Source organism: Oncorhynchus masou, unplaced genomic scaffold, assembly GCF_036934945.1.
Source record: "Oncorhynchus masou masou isolate Uvic2021 unplaced genomic scaffold, UVic_Omas_1.1 unplaced_scaffold_1932, whole genome shotgun sequence".
In the NCBI taxonomy this organism is placed as follows: domain Eukaryota; kingdom Metazoa; phylum Chordata; class Actinopteri; order Salmoniformes; family Salmonidae; genus Oncorhynchus; species Oncorhynchus masou.
Window position 1 is genome coordinate 33,830 of NW_027016728.1, and position 25,119 is coordinate 58,948.

A 25,119-nucleotide genomic window follows, 5' to 3' on the forward strand; every position below is an offset into this window, starting at 1 on the left:
CAAAGCAGTTCGACACATACAACAACACAGAGTTACAAATGGAATAAACAAACATACAGTCAATAATACAGTAGAAAAAGTCTATATACAGTGTGTGCAAATAAGGAAAGGATAAGGGAGTTAAGGCAATAAATAGGCCATGGTGACGAAGTAATTACAATATAGCAATTAAACACTGGAATGGTAGATGTGCAGAAGATGAATGTGCAAGTAGAGATACTGGGGTGCAAAGGAGCAAGATAAATAAATAAATACAGCAAGGGGATGAGGTAGTTGGATGGGCTATTTACAGATGGGCTATGTACAGGTGCAGTGATCTGTGGGCTGCTCTGACAGCTGATGCTTAAAGCTTAGTGAGGGAGATCTGAGTCTCCAGCTTCAGTGATTTTTGCAGTTTGTTCCAGTCATTGGCAGCAGAGAACTGGAAGTAAAGGCGGCCAAAGGAAAAATTGGCTTTGGGGGTGACCAGTGAGATTCTCCTGTTGGAGCATGTGCTATGGGTGGGTGCTGCTATGGTGACCAGTGAGCTGAGATAAGGCGGGGCTTTACCTAGCAGAGACTTGTAGATGACCTGGAGCCAGTGGGTTTGGCGACGAGTATGAAGCGAGGGCCAGCCAACGAGAGCATATAGGTTGCAGTGGTGGGTAGTAAATGGGGCTTTTGGATTGGAAATGCTTAATGTGAGTCTGGAAGGAGAGTTTACAGTCTAACCTGACACCTAGGTATTTGTAGTCCACATATTCTAAGTCAGAACCGTCCAGAGTAGTGATGCTGAACAGGCGGACAGGTGCGGGCAGCGATCGGTTGAAGAGCATGCATTTAGTTTTACTTGCATTTAAGAGCAGTTGGAGGCCACGGAAGTAGAGTTGTATGGCATTGAAGCTCATCTGGAGGTTAGTTAACACAGTGTCCAAAGAAGGGCCAGAGGTATACAGGTATACTATGATATATTTATACAGGTATACTATGACCAATGAGCATACTAAATACTCAATTCATGTCACAAACAGTACAGTTAGTGCGAGTATTCGAACACAGCTAAGGCCAAATCAGGAAGTGCAGTCATCTTTTAATCCTGAATGACAATTGTCTTGCCTCATAGAGATAGATACATCTTCTCTGGGCTGATCGATATGAAAACAGCCAGTGAAAGTGCAGGGCGCCAAATTCAAAAGAACAGAAATCTCATAATTAAAATTCCTCAGACATCCAAGTATTTCACACCATTTTAAAGATACACTTCTTGTTAATCCCACCACAGTGTCCGATTTCAAATAGGCTTTACGGCGAAAGCAACACAAACGATTATGTTAGGTCAGAGCCAAGTCACAGAAAAACACAGTCATTTTTCCAGCCAAAGAGAGGAGTCACAAAAATCTGAAATAGAGATCAAATTAATCACTAACCTTTGATGATCTTCATCAGATGACACTCATAGGACTTCATGTTACACAATACATGTATGTTTTGTTCGATAAAGTTCATATTTATATCAAAAGAATCTCAGTATACGTTGGAGCGTTATGTTCAGTAGTTCCAAAAACATCCGGTGATTTTGCAGAGAGCCACATCAATTTACAGAAATACTCATAATAAATGTTGATGAAAATAAAATTGTTATGCACAGAATTAAAGATATATTTCTGCTTAATGCAACCGCTGTGTCAGATTTCAAAAAACCTTTACGGAAAAAAGCAAACCATGCAATAATCTGAGTACGGCGCTCAGAGCCCAAACAAGCCAAAAAGATATCCGCCATATTGTGCAGTCAACAGAAGTCAGAAAAAACATTATAAATATTCACTTACCTTTGATGATCTTCATCAGGATGCACTCCCAGGAATCCCAGTTTCACAATAAATGTTTGTTTTGTTCGATGATGTCCATCATTTATGCCCAAATAGCTACTTTTGTTAACGAGTTTTGTAAACATCCAATCTCACGAAGCGTGTTCACTAGGAGCAGACGAAATGTCAAAAAGTTCCGTTACAGTCCGTAGAAACATGTCAAACGATGTATAGAATCAATCTTTAGGATGTTAAAATAAATCTTAAATAAATTCCAACTGGAGAATTCCTTTGTCTGTAGAATTGCGATGGAACAGAGCTCGCCCTCATGTGAACGAGCGTCACGAGCTCAAGGCATTCTGCCAGACCTCTGACTCATTCCCCTCTCATTCGCCCTCACTTCACAGTAGAAGCATCAAACAGGTTCTAAAGACTGTTGGCATCCAGTGGAAGCCTGTTGACATCTAGGAAGTGCAACATGACCAATATCCTACTGTGTCTTCAATAGGGAATGAGTTGAAAAATGACCAACCTCAGATTTCCCACTTCCTGGTAGGATTTTTTCTCAGGTTTTTGCCTGCCATATGTGTTCTGTTATACTCACAGACATCATTCAAATGGTTTTAGAAACTTCGGAGTGTGTTCTATCCACATATACTAAATACATGCATATCTTAGCTTCTGGGACTGAGTAGCAGGCAGTTTACTCTGGGCACCTCTGGACAAGAAGATAATAAGAAGCCATAAGAAGATAAAAGACTCATCTATGTATCTGTGCCAATATAGTGTCTGTGACAGCATGGGCAGCACCATTGAGGCTATCTTCATATTAAAGTAGGAACATTTCTTCTTCACAATTGTCTGAGCCCTTCTGATGACCCGATTGGACATGACTTCAACAGGGTCACCAGTAGGGCTCAGCCAATGAAGTTGGTAGTCCCACCCAGTTGACTACATTCAAATTGTGAAAGTGCTTGCAAATGCAGCATTTTGGCCATTAGAGGCCAATATCTTTCTCTCTGTCTGGGCTACAATTGTAGACAGTTGGGTAATTATGCTTTTCATCTGTGAAAGGCTGTTGTGCTGCTAATGAGGGAGTTCTATTAACCTGAGCCGAGGTGCACCGGTCCATGGCCCCTGACATGAATGGATAAAAGCGGTGAGGGCGGAGCACCCTTCTAAAATTGAACAGGAGCCTTACGTTTAGGTTTTTGTCCTAACACTACACAGCTGATTCAGATTAACAAAGCTGGATGATTATTTGAATCAGCTTTGTAGGGCTAGGGGAATAAAAAGAAAATGTGCAGCCCTTTGGGGTTCAGGTGACTGAGTGTGGGAAGCCTTTGTCATAGGGTAAAAGTTGCATACCCCTGGGCTGTAGGCTGCACACTTTGGGTCAAATATCAGGTTCTGTAGCTGTGTATTTTATCAGAACAAATCTGTTCTACAATGATTCTCTTCCTTAGCTCAGGGTAAGTAGTAGCAGGCCTAGGAGAGTCTTATGCGATGCAAACATTTGAGTTGGCTTTTAATCAATCATAATAATTTGTCAAATGCCTTACAGGTTGTTTTGCCTATTGATGGCAGCTGTGGGCATACAAGCACAACAGACACCTTCTATAAGTATGCACCTTGCAAATTTAAGCACTAAGCGTTTGACAAGATTTTTTTTTAAAGGTTTTTTTAACTAACCTTTCCTATTCCAGATGACCTCAACGCTGAATGCCTTGGTAATGTTATTCGTTTGAGTTTCGCTCCTCTTTTTGAAGAGGTTGATGCTGTCTTCAGTGAGTTTGCCTCTTTTTTTTTTTATGATTCTTTCTCTCCTTTCATAATTCATGGCTTGATATTGCTTGTCAACTATTGTGTTCACACCATCTCCATCCCTTCCAGATGACACACAAATCATAAACCTGACGCCTGGCCTTGCTACTCAGTGTGGATTCAGCTTTAAATTTGACCCCATGGGGAATGCCATGTTTTTTGCTTCTCTTCAAAACTGCTTTTCCCAAAACATGGTAACCCTAAGAACTGTAGTGTTTGCTTGTACTTCAAATGGACAGTTTGCCTTTCAGTGTCACTGCATTTGCAACTCATACTGTAGCAATGTCATTTTATTTACCTTTGACATGGAGTCATGCTGAGACCAGGCTCTTTTACAGATGAGCCCTGTATACACAAAGATACAAGTCAATATTTGCATCACTAGATGGAGAAATGAAATAATTGAGAACCCATTCTTCAGTAAAAAGGTCCTCAATAAGCCGGAGTTGCCGTAGAGGTGCTAATACATACAATTTAGCGCATGGAGGTTATTAGAAGTCCGGTTCCAGAAACATTGAAGCAGTTTTACTTAACTCTGTGGATATCAAAAGGATCTCCATTGTTAGCCACCCCTGGGTCTGGTATCTCTTACCTCTAAGTTAACGATGACGTAAGGTACAGCAGAAGTTTATGGAGGGCTTTCAGAGGGCCAGGCAACTTTCTGATACAGACTGCAGTGATGTGAACTATTGAGCTCTACTCCTCTAGTGTGGCTTCAATACAGTGGCCGCTGCATTCATATAGCCAATTTTGCCACAGTCTGTAACTTGCATGAATGTCACCTGAATTTAGTGTTTTGCTATATAATGAAGGCTTTTTTCCCTTCCCCCTTCATTTTAGGATGATAAGATGTTCAGCTTGGTCATGCAGTTCAGGCTGCCAGGAAACCACATGACTGAAGACCCTGTGTATAGAGTGGGCAAAACCTGTACCTCCCGAGAGATTCTGTGCGACCGCAACTACATGGAGGCAAGCGAGCAGAGCATGCCCCAATGGACATGTTTACAGCCGCGCTTGTCGTACTGCCTGTATAAATGATCTGTCTAGAGCTACAACTGTCCAGTGTTTCATTTCTTCTGCGACACAACGTAGAGGTCTTGACTATCTCAATTCCACTCGCCTCTTCAAAATGCACATAGGAGAACTTTAGAGGTGAGGAGTTTTGGCCTATTCTCAATGCATTTAAGGAGGTGAGTGGACTGATTGAGAACTGGCCCTTGATTTCCTATTGTATGGGAAGGAGAAAATGCATAGGGAATAATGGCCTTTCTTCTCTAGGTGTCTGTCAGAAGGACTCTTCCAGACATCCAAACCATCCCCGAACAGCCCACTGGGGGCCCGAAAGCAAGGAGCGGCAACTTCCGGAGAGGAGCTGAGGTAGCCATGTTTCTGTAATTTCACTACAAAATGACAGGATGGTGCTAAACAATGTGCGTTTGTTGACCATTTTGTTTAATTCATGTTTCCATTTCCTGAGACAGGCTGTTGCTTCAGGATACAAAATGACAGCAGTCGTCTTTAGTCCTAGCAAGAATGTCATGAATGTGGATGAGGTCCAAAGAAAGGGCTATGCAATAGCCAACACTCCCACACGGCTGGTGTTAAGAAGCCCTCATAATGCAGAGGAGACATACCTTCAGAATGTAAGCTGACCTCCACGAACTGGGTCATGTTCAGTAGAGCAAACATTTGGAAACGGTGGCCCTACCTGAACTCTGCAACATATTGTTAATACGGTGTGCCCTACTGAACACGGCCCTGGTGTGGTTGCCCCCTGAACAGGTAGCTGGGGTTCCGATGCGGGTGCTCTCAACCTCAACCTTCTTTGAGCAGAAGTGGCTGGTTACTCGAGTAGATGCCACGGCTGTTTGTCCAACACCAGGTTGAGTGTGAAATAATTTAAGATCCTATAAGCCTAGTTCTTAATTGGCTCCAGACAAGACTTTCATGTTGTGTTCAGTTGGGAATTTTTTTGGGGTGAACTTTTTCCAAATAATGGCAGTTTTCAGTTGCAAAATGTTCTGTTTTGATGTGCACTTGGCTTCTTGTTTCACTGCAGGGGCAGTTGCCTTTACTCCAGAAGTGATCACCTGGTACATGCCCAAGCACATAGACCCACTTTTCTCCTCTGATGCCTTCACCATGTTGGAGGTGTACATGGGAATTGACGCTAAGAGGCTGAACACTGAGGAAATGGCTGCCAGAAACTTCTCTGTTTTAGTCACAGAGGCTCATATTATTGTTGAAATTCCGGTGGGGGCGGTTGGCGGCTATTTCAAGGTCAGCATTGGATGAGTAAAATGTTCCTGTTTAATATCTAAATCTAATTTGTAGAGCCCTTTTTACTACAGCAGTTGTCAGTGCTTTGCAGTAACCCTTTGCTATCTCTCATGGGTAAACTCCTATAAACGTTGTCTTGTGTAAAATGTTTCTTATTGAGCAATTGTTTGCTTAATCAGGTTAATATACAAAATTGTGTGAATTTTGCATAAAATTACATTTAAACATACTCTACCGCTTGTCTTTGCAGTTTGTCCTTTCGCCGCTTGAAATTTGAGACCAAATATCCACACTAAAGGATTGTTTACCTGACTTTTTAGGTAGCCGGTAGCTTTGCCACTGTCAACTGAATGCAAGCAACACTCGGCTGCTGTTTACATATTGTGCAAGTGTTTACTTTGCTTGTCAGTTGCTTTGAAAATGCACACTACGGGAAATGCATGTTGACAACCATACACCTACCAGCTCTCTAAAGTCTGGTAACCAATACTTTCCTTTGGATATTTTGTCTTAAATTACGAGTGGCAAAAAGACAAGCGGTAGAATAATTGTATTTAACATTCTGGCTTATAAGGAACATTTATCTGTTTTTGCACTCCAATTGTGTATTACATCACTCGTCTCCCTTACAGAGCCATATTCAGGATGACCAGTACTTTGTCACTTACACCATTGAGCCCATGCTTGAGTTGCTGTGGATCGAGGAGCTCGCACACGAGGACACCAGCTATAAAGTCCTCTTCCCTATCACAACACCTCCGATGGCCAGGCCTCCACAAGTTCGCAACTGTGAGTCTGGTTTAGTTAAATAGTGCCTATGGCAATTTGGGATGCCTGGGTTGTTCATTAGGCACAAAACAGAAGAAAATGTACTGAAACGGGGAGGCAATACCTGGACTTACCCAATAACAAATGTCAATTTTCATTTTCCATTGTACCGCATTTCAAAATGTTTTCCTTTGTTTGCCAATGAACAGACACACCCTTAGACACAGTTCCTGAGCAGGCAGTGTTTGTGCTTGAGTTGGGGACCTTCAACCTTGATGTGGAGCTGCTGAACATCACCTTTCCCACCATGGTGCTAACTGTTGCAGAGTGCAACGCCAGGGGCTTCAATGTTCAGGAGCAGAGATCCCCGGACAACACCTTGAAGACCTTCAGGATGGAGGTGCCCTTCTCAGACCCGGTGGTCTTTAAGGAGGTGTGTTTCTGTTAAATGCAAAGCCACACGCAGTGATTTGTACATGCCCTAATAAGTGGGCCACCAACAAAATATAAATAATGGCACAAATGTACTTTGTATCCCTCATTTACTCAAGTGTTTCCATTATTTTGGCTGTTGTATGCATTTGATTTAGAGGAATAAGGGCAACATTACTTTAAGTATATAGTTTGTTTTAATAGTCCCCATATGTACTTAGTTGTCACTTGATGTTGAATAGAGTTCTGTTACAACAATAATGCTGACCAATGCTTTTAACTTCACTACAGAGAAGGGCGGAACAAGGGGTCACAACCTTCACTCTTCAGCTGATCTACGGCCTGGTCATCTTTCCAGAGTACGCTCCTTTCTCTCACTCTGCCGTTGTGGACGCTGTACTGCTGGACATTGGTATGTCTCTGGACTACGCCAAACTACTGTTGAATGGTTTCCTCTCGTTGATAATTGCCCTGAAAGGAAATTGGCAGTGAAAGCCCAACTAGACATACTGTTGGGTTTTCCTATGCGGTCTCTCCTCAAAGAATGTTAAGCTTTAGAGTATTTGGACCCAGTTGTCCTGTTCCTGATTTGCCAGGTTCATGTTTATTCAGTCCCACTGAAGCAAAACATTTTGCAATCAAAACAAGGTTTCTTCTTGGACAAGTTCAAGTAGTACCTTCCTGTTTTTTGTGCTTAATTAATGAACACAACCCTGTTTGTCCTTGTAGTGCCACCCTCAGTCACTGGCAACTGTGATCAGGAGAACTTCCACATCACTGTGGATTACAGGAACCAAGAGCCCTTTTTTGTAGTCTTGGTTGGCAAGCGGCTGCTTAACCATGAGTTTGCTCAACGGTATTTAACAGAGGGCGACACAGACTTCACCATCACGTTGCCCTTCTCTTCGCCGGACGCAGTGTTTGAGGTACGACTCTCTCCCAAAACATGTTAACCTAAATTGCTGCAGCTAGCCTCGCTTTCCTTACCCTGTATACATGCATACAATATTGGACTAATGAACTCTCCCATTGGTTCCCAGTCGGTTCACTCGTCCTCTGTCAGGAGCAGACTGGATGTGGCTCTGTTGAATCCTTACAACAACATGACCATCAAATACTTTTCCCTGGCTTGCAGCTTCCTCAAAACGCTGACTGGTTGGTTCTCAAACAATTACTTTTGATAAATAGTCATTTAACATGGTTACCAAACCTGGGTTCCTTGCAAATACTGTGAGTCTTATAGTTGTGCCAGATGTGCATGGTTTGCACTTTTGGTGATGTTCCATTGGTTCAAGCTCAATAAGTGGAACAAATACAGAACCCAGGTCTGATGGCTACCTGTCTTTTGCTCCCCCACCTCCAAGAGTGTTTCTCTAACGGAACGATGACTGCGCTGGCGGTGAAGGTGGATTCTGTTCCCGGTCTGAACCCCGGTCAGCTGACCCTGAGCGACCCCGCCTGTGGTCCCACCTACAGTGACGATCGCTTCGCCTACTTCCACTTCACTGTGAACTCCTGTGGCACCACCAGGAAGGTAAAATGACTATTACCCTGAGGTGATGGGTACTGTGTATTTACGGACTGTTTGCTTCTGCAGGTTGTAATAAGCAATTCCCCTCTACTACATAGTTTATCAACAATGTCATGCTGTATGAGAACGAAATCTCCTTGCCAGATGAACTTGAGGTGAAGCTGAATGCCACGACGTCTTCAGAGGAGGAATATCAGTAAGTGCATTACGCATCACAATTGTAGCGATTAGCTTTCATAGGTATTTTTTTTTCTTCACCAATTGCTCAATACTTTGTATACAGGGAAAATGTGCCTCTACTACCAGTGTCCACTCCACTGCTTGAAGTTTCCCCTATTGAAGTTGCTTACATCCCTCTTTTTAGGTTAAAGGTTTCCTGCTACTATGTGGCCAACATCACTCGCACATTGGCCTTCCTGACCCGGCCGCGTGACAACGAGCCTTTTGCCGAGACTGGGAAGGGTCGACTAATGGTCAGAATGAGACTCGCTCAGGGTAAGCGTGCACAAATTCCGAATTTTAACTTGACCCCTCGCCTCTAAAAGTATCTTGGAAGGTCTCCTTTACAAAACCATTCCCAAACATCTAAGCCTTATGATATATTACTCTTGCTTTCTGAGATCTACAGGTGTGACTATGGAGTAACGGTGAGGAGCTGATTTGGGAATTTGTCAGAAGCCTCTGGTGGGGGGTGGGTAGTGTTGGCTATAAATGGCTTGTGTTCATTGGGGCACAATAGGATATGATAAAAGAGCATTTCTTAATGGACAAGTTCAGATGGTGCCCACTGAACACGACCCCCGGTTGTCTTGTTCTGTGTTCCAGACGCCTCGTATAACACGTTCCACCAGGAGGAGGACTATCCAGTGGTGAGGTACCTGAGACAGCCTCTGCAATTTGAGGTGGAGCTGACCACGACCTCTGATCCCAAGGTAGCGCTGGTGCTTGACCACTGCTGGGCCACCCTCAACGAGGACCGTGACTCCCGACCCCGGTGGAATCTCATCATTAATGGGTAACATGTTGTTTTTGGGCCTAAACAAGTGTTATTCCACAGGTGTGGTTCCTGAGTAATTAGCAACCTATCATGCTTGGCAGGCCATTTACTTTGGCTACCGTGGCTATGCCCCCATAGGTCGAGTGGTCAAAACGCTTAAACGATGTGAGCCATGTGGGGTCTCACCAGATCTCCACCCAATTTAACACTTATGGGAGATTCTGGCGCGTATGATCACATGCTTGTTATCACTGAGTGGTCCCTGCAGCGTATCATTGGAACGGAACGTATGCTGCATCAAACGACTCTAAACCGCGCTGTCTGAAAAGCGTCTAAACAATGTTTTGTACTGATGAGAAATAAAGGTCTTCACAACATTATTCCAGCTTTGCTTGTAAAATATATAAATGTTAACGGTATCATCTAGTCTAAATAACAGGTTGACTTCTTCTTAACTTAGTTTGGCCACTTCAGCATGTGACCATCTTTGTACTTGTTACGGCGTACACATGACAAGTAGTTTACAGGTAACTGTACAAAAAGCCAATTGTTGTCACTGCCCCAAATACAACCTTAGCACGAAAGCTAAACAGAGTTGCAAGCTATAGCCCAATCCATTATTGGGGGTTAAGTCCTTGAAGGTATTGTGAAGAGGATGATGCAGGAAATATTACTAAGATCTGGGAATTTATCAACAATAAATGGTGGGGAAGACAGTTTCTCTAAGCTATATACCCCTGGAAAGGGGGTCTGATCTGGCAACCCTGAGGTACCATAGTTTACACTCTGATGCCGTGTTCAAATCAACTAACGACTTCAGTGCATTCAAGACAATGGGGGTACTCCAGTTGAGATCACCATTAGTCTGACAGACGCGTACGTGATAACCTGACTGCATTGTATGTTAGCTCATATTCAGTACCACCTTAAAGTGTTTTACACACGTGTCCATTACAATCTAGGCAATAATCAGAACGCATGAATAAAACGCTAAGTACATTATACTTAGGGTACGCTACAGTAGAAACGACAACATTTTACACAGAAAATAAGGCACTTTGATCGGAATGCACGCATGTCCACAGTTGTAAGGAAAGCAATAAATGTGCAAGGACTGTATACTTGATCTGGGGAAGTGCTTGGGCTTTCTGTTGAAGGAAAGTTTGCCCGGCTCATTAAATTCTCAAATAGAAATGGTCTGCAACAGTGAAATGGGTTACTTTTGTGAATGAATGAGGCAAAATTAGAAGTTGAAACAGCCTATAGAAGATTAGCAGGTCGTGTGCCTTGGTCTGAGGTCAGCGCGGGTTATATGTCCACATGTGGAACGGTGAGTGCATTCTGACATCACACGCATAAAATCAACTCCCACTGGGGCGACTGATATTTGGAACTCGCATGTGAAAAGGTTAATGTTGGCATTACCTACACCTTTTTACTCAATGTTATCCTTTTGGTTGGCTAGAGTTCAGTGTTGTGCCAAACTGAAGGTCAGTCAAATGGAAATCAAGAGCGGCTGGCAAGCTTGGCTTGCCTTTCCGATTGGTTTCAAACTGCTCTTAACACTGACTGAATAGTTGTTGGTTTTGGGTTGAATTCAGGCACAAGTGACCTGTTGTGTTTAAAACAGTTATTGCACTAAACATAAAGGATGGTTCACATGCCTGTGCAGCATGGATGTTTGAAACTGAATAGGATCAGTTGACAGGACCCCAGAAGTTGATGCCACTTTCAATGGAATTTCCTGTCCTAGAGGAATGCGCTAATTGGGAGTGAACAAATACCACGGTCAAGTGTAGCAGCATCTTGCTAACCTTATTTAGGCTACCTAATGTTCATATTTGAGAAAATGTTACTACATTTTTGATTTGGGTGAGCACTTTGCCACAGATGGACACGCTGGCCTAATTTTTATCTCAAGAATTTAAATTGGTTAACTATTGGAAGATGACTTTTTCCTACATTGTAATGGGCTACAATGACTTTGCCCATGATTATGCACGCTGCAGATGACACTTGATTTTGCGGGTGCCTTTTCAGTATCTGGATGCATGTTACACCAAGCAGTGTAGTGAAGCAACTTTATTGGTCAACCATTAATTTGGGGGATGGGGTTTGCAAAATGCTATCAAATCACGCACTTTTACCATTTTATGAAATGGTATCAAAAACCTAAATTTGGCCATGTGGACACGGCGTAACTTTGCAGCTGTTTATTAAATTAGCAATGTCATAGCAGTTTAAAAAAAACAGGCTGAAATGTTTTGTATATCATAGGAAAAGACACAACATTCACATGGCTGTGCACGAAATGGGCAGTTCAGATTTGTCACTTCAGCTGCAACTATATCGTTGTGCAAAATCCTGACCATCGTCTGTCAGCTCAAGTGGATTTGTACTGGTGTGGGTGTTTGTCTCTTCATGTAACGTCTTCAGATTTCACAAATTCCGTTTTGCTAATATCTGGCAGTTAAACAGTGAAGGATAAACCTCCCAAAGATGCAAGTTAAGAAAAGTAGGCCTAAACTGTCAATGCGTAGGTTACTTGTATAGTAGAGCTGCGCCCTTCACAGAAGTCCTCCACATGTGAATCCGATGCCGTGGGTGTAGAATTTATTTTGTGTGACCAATTTTTCCAACAGCGGAAGAATTGCTCTGGCGCATTGCATGAAATTCTTGTTTAAAATGAAGGTCTTATTTTGAAAAATATGATTGCCTTGTTGATGATACCGACTGTCTATTCGGCAACTTTGGTTAAACCACGGTCAATTGATCAATATTCAGGTCGCCTGTACTCTGACCATTCTGGATCATTTAGAATTTTAAGAACCATTTAGAGGGACATCTCATGTCAATGGAATTGAATATACATGTTTGACAGCCGTCATTTAACAAGCCATTGCAGTAGACCAAAATAAATATTGTTGACGGAAAGCCCAATTTCTGTTCTTTAAAATAAAATCTTAATCAGATACATCCAGGTCTGATGGGCCAAAATATCAGAAATTAAAACCAACAAACCACTGTCGTGACCTTGAATTATCTGAGGACTGTTTAATTGTTAGCTGACTAAATGAATCATGTTAGGATTTGGGGTGCCGAGGAAGTGGTTTTAAAGAGTTACCGTCTCCCGACTTAAACTCTAGACGGTAGAAATCTATTAAATTGATAGTCAACTTATTAACATTACATCGTATCCTCCTTGCAGCTGCAAAAACCCCAGCCTTATGATTCAGTACTATACAAGTTGGTTTAATTGAATTACTAGCTAACTAAATAACAGACTAAAACACAGGTGACACTACGACGGCTTGTTACAAGGTTTCCCCCCCATTCCGTAAGACACTTATCATTGATACATTTTTTTTTTAACACACGAACCGGAACCAGCTTGGAGTAAAAGCATGAATGTATTTGTGGGATGCCGCTGTGGAAAGGTAGGTGGTGTGTCTTCTCTCTGATTGGCTACATGAGATCACAATGTCGTTGGTTGTCCGTGGCTCCAATGACTAGTCTTGAACAGAACTACAGGATGGGTTTTCCTTTCACTCGTTCTGGAAGATAGGCTAATCAACCGAGTCGCTGATTCCTCAGTGGGTGATGAGTAGGATGGTTTGGATATAGAGGCAGAATGATCCCACTTAAGTTCATTTTTCTAGGTACTTGTGAGTTTATGGAAAGTTCCAAACGTGTAGCTTGCGCTCACGGTTTTCTGGTCTAATGTTAATTTCTGTTACCATTCCTTTTATGCGCTCTGGCCGCCGGGGACGGTTCTGTCAGTCTGACCCGCTCTCTGGTGTCCCTCGTGGCATGGCTACTTACTATGCACATTTTCTAGGGGAGTTTCTCTAACACGTTCAAAGTGAATACTGGAACAATATTTCTAACATAAGACTGGTCAGAGATTAGCTATAGAAAATGAATGTCATATTGTTTATTTTTACTAGAAACGTCCTCACTCTACAGGTAGGAAGTCTCGAGCCTTTATATTGTATATGAAATGTTTTTTCAAGACAAAGGTGATTTATTATTTTTTGGTTGGGAAAAGCCTGTAATCAAAAACATTCCTTTAGTTCATACTGGAGGGGGGAAAAGAACCCACTTCTGCTGTAAATTGATCTGATCCTCACAGGACAGTCATGACACCACCACAAGACTTTGTACACAAGGCGGTTGGGGTTTGCAGCGTTTTTCTTGTTCCTAACTTAGTCCCTCTCTCTACACTGGCAGCTGTGAGAACCCCGAGGATCCATACAGTGTGGTCTTCCACCCGGTAGTAGCTGATGCCAGGGTCCACTTCCCCCCTCACGTCAAACGCTTTGAGGTCTATATGTTTTCCTTCGCTGAGGATGCGGTTGAGCCGAGTGGCCAGGTAACAAAATTGACCCAACAATCTTTATTGGTTAATTTTGTGTGGCAATCATACCTTAAAAAAAAAAAAAAATCTGACACAATCAAATCTTTGATTCCTAGGTCTTTGTCCATTGTGATGTGGTCATCTGTGATGCCAGTAGTCCCTCTGGCGGCCCCTGTAGTGGACAATGTGTGAATCAGGACAACCCGAAAAGAGGTAGGTCTTGTTTTATGCTTTTCAGACCCTGGCAGACCATAACTGAACTAATAGTTTCTCTCTCTCTCAACAGGTCAACGACATGTCAAAGACCTCTCTGAGGAGCGTCATTTATATGTTTCTTCTGGATACATTCTTTGGATGTAATGTCTTGTTCTAACATGTCAAATAAAGTGTTCTATATAAAACAATCCTAACCGTTGGAGCTACCTTAATTGTATCTGATTTGCGTTTAACACCAAGGCGCATGTAGTAGGCTTGTCATCTGACATGTATCAATCAACCCTTTTGTAAGCATGGAACTCTGAACCATCCACCGGAGGGAGATAAGTGTTGCACACCAATTTCCCGTCTAGGACAAACAATGGGTGTCAAAACAAAAGCTTTCCAATGTCCAGTAGGATGAACTGACTCAATGTTATAGTGGTTTGCCAAAGTGAAACCAACAGGGCTGTGGTTGGATGCAGTGTTGGTAATTTTCAACTGAAATTAAAACTTTCCTTGATACCTCTCACTAGCTTGGTTTCCATCCAAATATGGACATTTCTTCTTTTAATGATATGCATGTCAATCTCTCATGGCTCAAATGGGAAGAGCTTGACTTCATCGCTACTTGTTTGTGTAAGAAGTGTTGACAAGCTGAATGTACCGAGCTGTCTGTTTTTTTAAAACTACTAGCACACAGCTCGGACACCCATGCATTCCCCACAAGACATCGCTTCAATCTCCAAGTCCGAACTACGAAGGTAAAGCCATGATTACGTTGCAATCTATTCCGCATCAGGATAAGATTTCAGCACTCACTGTACGGGAACAGCGGGGACTGAAGACACACTCCTTAAAGTTGAGAGCTTGCACCGCGGGACGGCTTCATTGCTCCAGACCACCACAAGGGGGAGTTTGCGCAATCATTATGCATTTGGCTCCCAAGGCTTTGATGACCAGACTAATTTTGACACGAGCCACCCTTGCCTTGTGGCGCTCAACGAAGATTGCTGACAAAACAGATGGAAGTTGCCTTAACGAGTCAAGCAAATGTACAATTTGAGAGGAATGTGACAATGTAGAGAAATGGCTTTTTTTTGTCAAAGTTCAATTACAAATCTCTATTTAGCAAGTTACCAGACTAGCTAGTGTTAGGAGAATGAATTTGTAAATCGTCTTTCAGGGACTCCTGAGAACCAACAAATCAGGCAGTTGTCTTGTGAAACAGTGGATGTAAAGAATCGAGCTGGCTAAAGCATTGACTGCACAATTGTAAGCTTGCCTTGCAATGCAGCTGAAGTAACATGGCTAGCTATTTACTTGCTATATTTTTATTTTTCCTCAACTTTTTCACTCCGGACGCTTTATCTGGACACGATTCGTCAGGACCTCCAACAGCCGACGCTAAGTAGTAACATTAACATGATGCCTTCTAATTGCGGTCGCTGTACTGGCCTTACGGCGAGGATAGCTGTGCTACAAGCCCAGCTTCAGACGCAATCGTTAGGCAGGGTAATTTCAGTGTAGGAAAGGATGAAACGGCGTCTGTGCCACCAGTAAGTACAGATAGTAGTATAAATCCCCTGGCACAGTCCCCGCAGCCCGACAACTTTCTCACGGTTTCTGGAAGGAAATGCTGTAGGAACGCTCAACCGGTGTCGCTCATTCAGCCGACAAACTTTCAACCGGTTTTCCCCATTAAGCAGCGAGTCGGAGGCCGAGTCTTCTCTGGTCTCTACTCCTCCCGTTACGGGGTCTGAGAAACTGACGCTTCCCACCATTAGCTCTGACAAATTGAAAACTCTAGTCATTGGCGACTCCATTACCCGCAGTATTAGACTTAAAACGAATCATCCAGCGATCATACACTGTTTACCGGGGGGCAGGGCTACCGACGTTAAGGCTAATCTGAAGATGGTGCTGGCTAAAGGTAAAACTGGCGAGTATAGAGATATTGTTATCCACGTCGGCACCAACGATGTTAGGATGAAACAGTCAGATCACCAAGCGCAACATAGCTTCTGTGTGTAAATCAGCTAGAAAGATGTCGGCATCGAGTAATTGTCTCTGGCCCCCTCCCAGTTAGGGGGAGTGATGAGCTCTACAGCAGTCTCACAACTCAATCGCTGGTTAAACTGTTTTCTGCCCCTCCCAAAAGAGAATTTGTAGATAATTGGCCCTCTTTCTGGGACCAAGCCTGACCTGCTGAGGAGTGACGGACTCCATCCTAGCTGGAGGTGGGCTCTCATCTTATCTACCGACATAGACAGGGCTCTAACTCCTCTAGCTCCACAATGAAATAGGGTGCAGGCCAGGCAGCAGGCTGTTAGCCAGCCTGCCAGCATAGTGGAGTCTGCCACTAGCACAGTCAGTGTAGTCAGCTCAGCTATCACCATTGAGACCCTGTCTGTGCCTCGACCTAGGTTGGGCAAAACTAAACATGGCGGTGTTCGCCTTAGCAATCTCACTAGGATAAAGACCACCTCCATTCCTGTCATTATTGAAAGAGATCATGATACCTCATATCTCAAAATAGGGCTACTTAATGTTAGATCCCTTACTTCAAAGGCAATTATAGTCAATGATCTAATCACTGATCATAATCTTGATGTGATTGGCCTGACTGAAACATGGCTTAAGCCTGATGAATTTACTGTGTTAAATGAGGCCTCACCTCCTGGCTACACTAGTGACCATATCCCCCGTGCATCCCGCAAAGGCGGAGGTGTTGCTAACATTTACGATAGCAAATTTCAATTTACAAAAAGACGTTTTCGTCTTTTGAGCATCTAGTCATGAAATCTATGCAGCCTACTCAATCACTTTTTATAGCTACTGTTTACAGGCCTCCTGGGCCATAATACAGCCTTCCTCACTAAGTTCCCTGAATTCCTATCGGACCTTGTAGTCATAGCAGATAATATTCTAATCTTTGACTTTAATATTCACATGGAAAAGTCCACAGACCCACTCCAAAAGGCTTTCGGAGCCATCATCGACTCAGTGGGTTTTGTCCAACATGTCTCTGGACCCACTCACTGTCACAGTCATACGCTGGACCTAGTTTTGTCCCCTGGAATAAATGTTCTGGATCTTAATGTTTTTCCTCATAATCCTGGACTATCGGACCCCCATTTTATTATGTTTGCAATTGCAACAAATAATCTGCTCAGACCCCAACCAAGGAACATCAAAAGTCGTGCTATAAATTCAGACAACACACAGATTCCTTGATGTCCTTCCAGATTCCCTCTGTCTACCCAAGGACGCCAGAGGACAAAAATCAGTTAACCACCTAACTGAGGAACTCAATTTAACCTTGCGCAATACCCTAGATGCAGTTGCACCCCTAAACTAAAAACATTTCTCATAAACTAGCTCCCTGGTACACAGAAAATACCCGAGCTCTGAAGCAAGCTTCCAGAAAATTGGAACGGAAATGGTGCCACACCAAACTGGAAGTCTTCCGACTAGCTTGGAAAGACAGTACCGTGCAGTACCGAAGAGCCCTTACTGCTGCTCGATCATCCTATTTTTCTAACTTAATTGAGGAAAATAAGAACAATCCGAAATTCCTTTTTGATACTGTCGCAAAGCTAACTAAAAAGCAGCATTCCCCAAGAGGATGACTTTCACTTTAGCATTGATAAATTCATGAACTTCTTTGAGGAAAAGATTATGATTATTAGAAAGCAAATTACGGACTCCTCTTTAAATCTGCGAGGCTCTGCATCTGTCCTCGTGCTCCTAGACCTTAGTGCTGCTTTTGATACCATCGATCACCACATTCTTTTGGCGAGATTGGAAACCCAAATTGGTCTACACGGACAAGTTCTGGCCTGGTTTAGATCTTATGTCGGAAAGATATCAGTTTGTCTCTGTGAATGGTTTGTCCTCTGACAAATCAACTGTAAATTTCGGTGTTCCTCAAGGTTCCGTTTTAGGACCACTATTGTTTTCACTATATATTTTACCTCTTGGGGATGTTATTTGAAAACATGCTAACTTTCACTGCTATGCGGATGACACACAGCTGTACATTTCAATGAAACATGGTGAAGCCCCAAAATTGCCCTTGCTAGAAGCATGTGTTTCAGACATAAGGAAGTGGATGGCTGCAAACTTTCTACTTTTAAACTCGGACAAAACAGAGATGCTTGTTCTAGGTCCCAAGAAACAAAGATCTTTTGTTGAATCTGACAATTAATCTTAATGGTTGTACAGTCGTCTCAAATAAAACTGTGAGGGACTTAGGCGTTACTCTGGACCCTGATCTCTCTTTTGAAGAACATATCAAGACCATTTCAAGGACAGCTTTTTTCCATCTACGTAACATTGCAAAAATCAGAAACCTTCTGTCCAAAAATGATGCAGAAAAATTAAACCATGCTTTTGTCACTTCTAGTTTAGACTACTGCAATGCTCTACTTTCCGGCTACCCGGATAAAGCACAAAATAAACTTCAGTTAGTGCTAAATACGGCTTTTAGAATCCTGACTAGAACCAAAAGATTTGATCATATTACTCCAGTGCTAGCCTCTCTACACTGGCTTCCTGTCAAAGCAAGGGCTGATTTCAAGGTTTTACTGCTAACCTACAAAGCATTACATGGGCTTGCTCCTACCTATCTCTCTGATTTGGTCCTGCCGTACATACCTACACGTACGCTACGGTCACAAGACGCAGGCCTCCTAATTGTCCCTAGAATTTCTAAGCAAACAGCTGGAGACAGGGCTTTCTCCTATAGAGCTCCATTTTTATGGAACGGTCTGCCTAGCCATGTCAGAGACGCGAACTCTGTCTCAACCTTTAAGTCTTTACTGAAGACTCATCTCTTCAGTGGGTCATATGATTGAGTGTCGTCTGGCCCAGGAGTGGGAAGGTGAACAGAAAGGCTCTGGAGCAACGAACCGCCCTTGCTGTCTCTGCCTGGCCGGTTCCCCTCTTTCCACTGGGATTCTCTGCCTCTAACCCTATTACAGGGGCTGAGTCACTGGCTTACTGGGGCTCTCTCATGCCGTCCCTGGAAGGGGTGCGTCACCTGAGTGGGTTGATTCACTGATGTGGTCATCCTGTCTGGGTTGGCGCCCCCCTTGGGTTGTGCCGTGGCGGAGATCTTTGTGGGCTATACTCAGCCTTGTCTCAGGATGGTAAGTTGGTGGTTGAAGATATCCCTCTAGTGGTGTGGGGGCTGTGCTTTGGTAAAGTGGGTGGGGTTATATCCTTCCTGTTTGGCCCTGTCTGGGGGTGTCCTCGGATGGGGCCACAGTCTCCTGACCCCTCCTGTCTCAGCCTCCAGTATTTATGCTGCAGTAGTTTGTGTCGGGGGGCTAGGGTCAGTTTGTTAAATCTGGAGTACTTCTCCTGTCCTATTCGGTGTCCTGTGTGAATCTAAGTGTGCGTTCTCTAATGCTCTCTTTCTTTCTCTCTCGGAGGACCTGAGCCCTAGGACCATGCCCCAGGACTACCTGACATGATGACTCCTTGCTGTCCCCAGTCCACCTGGCTGTGCTGCTGCTCCAGTTTCAACTGACCTGAGCCCTAGGACCATGCCCCAGGACTACCTGACATGATGACTCCTTGCTGTCCCCAGTCCACCTGACCGTGCTGCTGCTCCAGTTTCAACTGTTCTGCCTTATTATTATTCGACCATGCTGGTCATTTATGAATATTTGAACATCTTGGCCATGTTCTGTTATAATCTCCACCCGGCACAGCCAGAAGAGGACTGGCCACCCCACATAGCCTGGTTCCTCTCTAGGTTTCTTCCTAGGTTTTGGCCTTTCTAGGTAGTTTTTCCTAGCCACCGTGCTTCTACACCTGCATTGCTTGCTGTTTGGGGTTTTAGGCATTGTTTCTGTGTAGCACTTTGAGATATCAGCTGATGTACGAAGGGCTATATAAATAAATTTGATTTGATTTGAGTCGGATTAAAAATAACTGTTGCCGCTCTGGGTATGGACCCTAAAACGTAGTTCTGAACTAATATTCATACCAATCAATGAACCTTAAGTCTGAATGGCATTAATGAAGCCTAGAGTAGAATATACCTTTCATTGTGCCAAGGATGCAAGACCTATATACACATGTATTTTAGTTATTACCACGTATGAGATTCCCATATTGTAGCCTGTACATTGTACTCTTCCCTGGCAAATAAAGGTGCGGTTCAGGCATGACACTTTAAGTCATATCAAACGATGCGGCGTCTGCATGTATGTATTACAATTGTACACTTCAAAAGTGTTTACTGCTCCTGGGATATCAATGATTACACATTGTAACTATACGATAGACTAAACATTATTGATTTGTAATTCATATATACAGGAAAAAACCTATGCATATCTAACTCCATTAATCTGAGGACACAGGATAGTATTTCAACCAGTGGAGAATGTGAAACGCTTTATTGAAAAATCGATATGTCTTCCGTTTTTCCCAGACCTCAAAAGTGGTTTCCTGCTAGGGTTTTAAACGTTGTCGTGGACATAGAACATCCAATCATGTTATATTTCTATTAAAAAGGTGTACTTTTGAGAGCGAAAACCTACAGATGCAGGGACAAACGGACAACGGGAAATGTAAATGGAGAATAGGGGGAATTGTTTTTTTGGGGGGGGATCAGGCAAAACAATGAAGGGATTTTACAGGGCCCTAATGGACTACAGACATTGACAGTCTCCTAGCCTAAAAACAAATGCTGAATGCACTGCCTAGATTTTGAGGGAAAGCACTCTCCATTATTGGATTTGATCAGGGCATGGCAGGGAAGCACTAACAAACTGCCTTTAGTCCAATAAAAATACACATTATGAGGGTGAAAAATAAATGGCAGTTGCTCCACGCATGACACGAACCCTCTGCTGGAGCAAAATGCTTACAGCAACTGGAATTCCCAGGCAGTCTCCCATCCAAGTACTAACCAGGCCCGACCCTGCTTAGCTTCCGAGATCAGTCGCACTCAGGCCGGTATGGTCGTAAACACAAATCTTACTCTTGGGTGCACTATATAAAGTCAAAGTGAGTCTGATTAACAGCTGTTGCATTTTCACCATTGAGATAAGCATCTTTGCGTCACTCAAAAAGTGGAAGAAATTGAATATACTGTAGCCATAATTCGTAGCACAGATTGTTGGATGAAATACAAACTAAACTTGCTTACTTATTTCTAAGCGTGGGCACATATTTCAGCCTTGTGGGAAAAAACAGACAAAGAGTTGAAATTCCACAAGGCAGCGACAAAAAGCTTACAGCACCTGGTATTCCCAGGCAGGTCTCCCATCCAAGTACGAACCAGGCCCGACCCTGCTTAGCTTCCGAGATCGTATATTTAGTTGTTTAGTTTAAATTAGCTTTTGCACAACTCTACTTTCCAGAATGTAGACATTTTAAGAAGGAAATAGATGTGCAAAGTCATCTGTTTTTGTAAACTGAAGCACATGGGTTCAATCCTGGGTTCAAGCCTTGTTTGACGTTTATGGAAGCTAGATGATATTATGGAAATGTACTTTCATTAGAACAGTGTAAAGAAAGGGTCAATTGTATTGATATGGCCACTACGACCTGTATGCTCTAGTCGGCTGGCCCTCGCTACATATTCATCGCCAGACCCACTGGTTCCAGGTCATCTTTTTAGTCTATGCTAGGTAAAGCTCCGCCTTATCTCAAATCACTGGTCACGATAACAACACCCACCCGTAGCACGCGCTCCAGCAGGTATATCTCACTGGTCATCCCCAAATCCAACACCTCCTTTTTCCGCCTTTCCTTCCAGTTCTCTGCTGACAATGACTGGAACGAATTGCAAAAATCGCTGAAGCTGGAGACATTCCTCACTAACTTTCAGTGTTGCCAACTTAGCGACTTAGTCGCTGTATTTAGCAAGTATTCAGACCCCTCTGAATTTTTATTTTACTCACTTTTTGCTCTTCCACAATGTTATTCCTCACTCCTACAGTGTCCATCACAATTACATGCACATGGACAATTATTTGGTGATGACATCTTCCACAATGTTATTCCTCACAGCCAATAGCTACTTTCCTTACTGAGGTGTTGGCAACACCGCTAACTTTAAACATCGGCTATCTGAGCAGCTAACTGATCGCTGCAGCTGTACAAAGCCCATCTGTAAATAGCCCACCCAATCTACCTACCTCATCCCCATATTGTTTGAATATACTTTCTGCTCTTTGCACACCAGTATTTCTACTTGCACATCATCATCTGCTCATCTATCACTCCAGTGTTAATTTGCTAAATTGTAAATACTTTGCTACTATGGCCTATTTATTGCCTTACCTCCATTTGCACGCACTGTATATAGACTTTCTTTTTTTTCTTCTATTGTGTTATTGACTGTACGCTTGTTTATTCCATCTGTAACTCTGTGTTGTTGTTTGTGTTGCGCTGCTTTGCTTTATCTTGGCCAGGTCGCAGTTGAATATGAAAACTTGTTCTCAACTGGCTTACCTGGTTAATTATAGGTGAAATTAAAAAAAAAAATAAGATTTTTTTCTTTCAGAGAAAGGGGATGTAGCTCAGTGGTAGAGCGCATGCTTTGCATGTATGAGGTCCTGGGTTCAATCCCCAGCTTCTCCACTAAAATGTTTGCAATGGCCCATCTCCTACTTTCCAGGATGTTGAAATTCTCAACAGGAAACAGAGATGTGCTAAATAATTTGCTCTTGTAATCTGAAGAACATGTGTTCAATCCCTGTTCTTACATTTATGGAACAGAAGTGGCATGGTTGCCAACTTGTATTGCATCATTTTCAAAAACTGAAGTTCATGGGTTAATGACTGTCCATACTTGCTTGTATTTAGAATTGCTGCTATACATTTCATTGTAGTTTCAATGGAGTGGTGTATATAAAAAGTACATTGTATTAATATTGCATTTTATCCAAATAAAACGAAGCTCAGAGGGGAGTGCATGCTATTTTAGTATGAGGTCCTTGGTTATTTGTGTGTTCTCCACTGAGTATTTGTGTGCCAAATTCACATTACACAACTACTACTTTCCAGAATGTTGATAAATATCTTACAGCATAGAGTGGCATGGTGGCCAAGCGGTAAGGCGTCGGTCTTGTAAACTGAAAATCATGGGTTCAAATCCCATCTGTGCCTTACTGAAAGATAGCTGGTACCATGGGAAGGTTCTTTCACTGGAGGACTTTGAAGAAAAAAAAGTTTTCTCAAAATGGCAACCCTGCTAATTATATAGTAAGGGGATGTGCCTCTACGGTAGAGCTAATACTTGAAATGCATGCGCTCTGAAGTTAATCCCCAAATTCTCTGATGAGTATATTTAGTTGTGAAATTAGCTTTTGCACAACTCTACTTTCCAGAATGTTGACATTTTAAGAAGGAAATAGATGTGCAAAGTCATCTGTTTTTGTAAACTGAAGCACATGGGTTCAAGCACGTTTATGGAAGCTAGATGATATTATGGAAATGTACTTTCATTAGAACAGTGTAAAGAAAGGGTCAATTGTATTGATATGGCCACTACAACCTGTATGCTCTAGTCGGCTGGCCCTCGCTACATATTATCGCCAGACCCACTGGTTCCAGGTCATCTTTTTAGTCTATGCTAGGTAAAAAAAGCTCCGCCTTATCTCAGCTCACTGGTCACGATAACAACACCCACCACTCGAAACAATAAATACTGGTGTATTAGCTACGTTTCCGTTTTTTGGACAATAATGTGATGAGACAACAAATAAATAAGTAAACAACAGCCGACACCAATGATGAGCAATACATAACATTGTAAAAAGAAATGTGTTCTTAACTGACTTGCCTAGTTAAATAAGGTTAAATTGGGGGATCACGTGACCCTTGAACGAGATTGCCCCATGAACTAAGAGCTCCGCACAAGTAGTTTCCAATTCCTAATCTTACCTCCACCCCAAGTTCAAACTCATTTAGCTTTAGTAAGAAAATGTCATGGCGGCTACAAAAGGCGACACTACAGGTGACATTTTTACCCGGACTCGAGCATTAGCGACGGAAAAAGCCTCCAAGAAGAAGCTAGCTTCAGAAAAGACTAGCGCCATTAGCCAGGAGCAAGAGGACCCGCTCCCCCCCGAGGTACAAGGATGCCAACCTCGCACTCTGTCGAAGACATCCTTTCTGAGTTGAGATCCCAACGTACAGAACTAAACACCAAATTAGATGCCATTAACTCTCAGCTCAGCGCGATCGGGGGCAAGGTGACAATCCTGGAAAACGCTTTGCCTGACATCAACAACAAGATAACCATAAACGCGGGGTGCCTGGACGAGGCAGAGGGGCGAATCCTATCCATGGAAAACTTATTGACAGATGCCATGGAAACAATAGCATATGCTAAAAAGAAAATTGAAAAACAGGGGGCGAAGGAATAATTGTGTTCTATTCAATCTGGGTGAAAAAGAAGAGGGAAACATGCCACTGATCCGCTACCTGCAAGACAAACTTCCAGAGTGGCTCCACCTGTCCACCGACAGGCCTATAGAACTCGAGAGAAAGAGAGAGAGAGAGAGAGAGAGAGAGAGAGAGAGAGAGAGAGCTCACCGAGCACTGAGGCCCCCACCAGCAGCCAGACAACCACCGTGCCCAATCACCATACGTTTCCTGAGATTCACCGACAAGGAACGAGTCCTACAGGCGGCAAAAAACAACACCATCACAGTGGGAAACGCCAAACTCGCTTTACACCAGGACCTGTCAGCTAGAATACGCCGAAAGCGCCGAGAGTTTGACGAAGTGAAGAAATACTCAATTGACAGAGGCATCTTCAGGGGATTCAAATACCCAAACGAGCTCAGGATTCTTCACCAAGGAGTCTTGCGACACTTCAAAACTCCCGAAGAGGCAAAACGTTTTTTGAAAGACAATCCTGGTCAATGAGAAATGGACCAATGACTAAATGCGGTTAATGCCATTACTAAAGGAG

General features: G+C 43.0%; 1 protein-coding gene, 1 long non-coding RNA gene and 2 other non-coding genes across 8 annotated transcripts; all 4 read left to right on the forward strand.

Moving 5' to 3' along the window:
- Positions 1-2,602: 2,602 nt before the first annotated feature.
- Positions 2,603-4,539, forward strand: LOC135539094 (uncharacterized). Its single transcript, XR_010455553.1, has 5 exons — positions 2,603-2,946; positions 3,352-3,410; positions 3,494-3,574; positions 3,681-3,805; positions 4,452-4,539. It is a non-coding gene; the product is annotated as an uncharacterized LOC135539094 (long non-coding RNA).
- Positions 4,540-4,871: 332 nt separating this feature from the next.
- Positions 4,872-20,375, forward strand: LOC135539093 (uncharacterized). 5 transcript variants are annotated; one of them, XM_064964954.1, is made up of 15 exons: positions 4,877-5,254; positions 5,394-5,493; positions 5,671-5,891; positions 6,524-6,680; positions 6,869-7,092; positions 7,383-7,503; positions 7,821-8,017; positions 8,132-8,246; positions 8,456-8,625; positions 8,721-8,818; positions 8,987-9,117; positions 9,448-9,637; positions 13,850-13,991; positions 14,093-14,189; positions 19,610-20,375. In XM_064964954.1, the coding sequence occupies exons 1-15, from the start codon at positions 5,027-5,029 to the stop codon at positions 19,621-19,623; spliced, it is 2,205 nt and encodes a 734-aa protein (XP_064821026.1). In that variant the 5' UTR covers positions 4,877-5,026; the 3' UTR covers positions 19,624-20,375. The 5 variants fall into 5 exon arrangements, with proteins under 5 accessions (XP_064821027.1, XP_064821026.1, XP_064821024.1 ...); XM_064964952.1 differs by lacking the exon at positions 19,610-20,375 and adding an exon at positions 14,263-14,380; XM_064964953.1 differs by lacking the exon at positions 19,610-20,375 and having other exon boundaries at positions 4,880-4,988; positions 5,093-5,254; positions 14,093-14,380.
- Positions 20,376-22,706: 2,331 nt separating this feature from the next.
- On the forward strand, positions 22,707-22,778 carry trnaa-ugc (transfer RNA alanine (anticodon UGC)). The gene has a single exon. It is a non-coding gene; the product is annotated as a tRNA-Ala (tRNA).
- Positions 22,779-23,234: 456 nt separating this feature from the next.
- trnat-ugu (transfer RNA threonine (anticodon UGU)) lies at positions 23,235-23,306 on the forward strand. Its single transcript has one exon. It is a non-coding gene; the product is annotated as a tRNA-Thr (tRNA).
- Positions 23,307-25,119: the final 1,813 nt, after the last annotated feature.

Bases quoted from the DNA above. Each gene is read 5' to 3' on its own strand.
- LOC135539093 (XM_064964951.1), top strand. From the start codon at position 5,027: ATGGTGCTAAACAATGTGCGTTTGTTGACCATTTTGTTTAATTCATGT. The intron at 6,681-6,868 runs GTGAGTCTGGTT...GCCAATGAACAG, and splicing joins GCCTCCACAAGTTCGCAACT to ACACACCCTTAGACACAGTT. The intron at 7,504-7,820 runs GTATGTCTCTGG...TTGTCCTTGTAG, and splicing joins CGCTGTACTGCTGGACATTG to TGCCACCCTCAGTCACTGGC.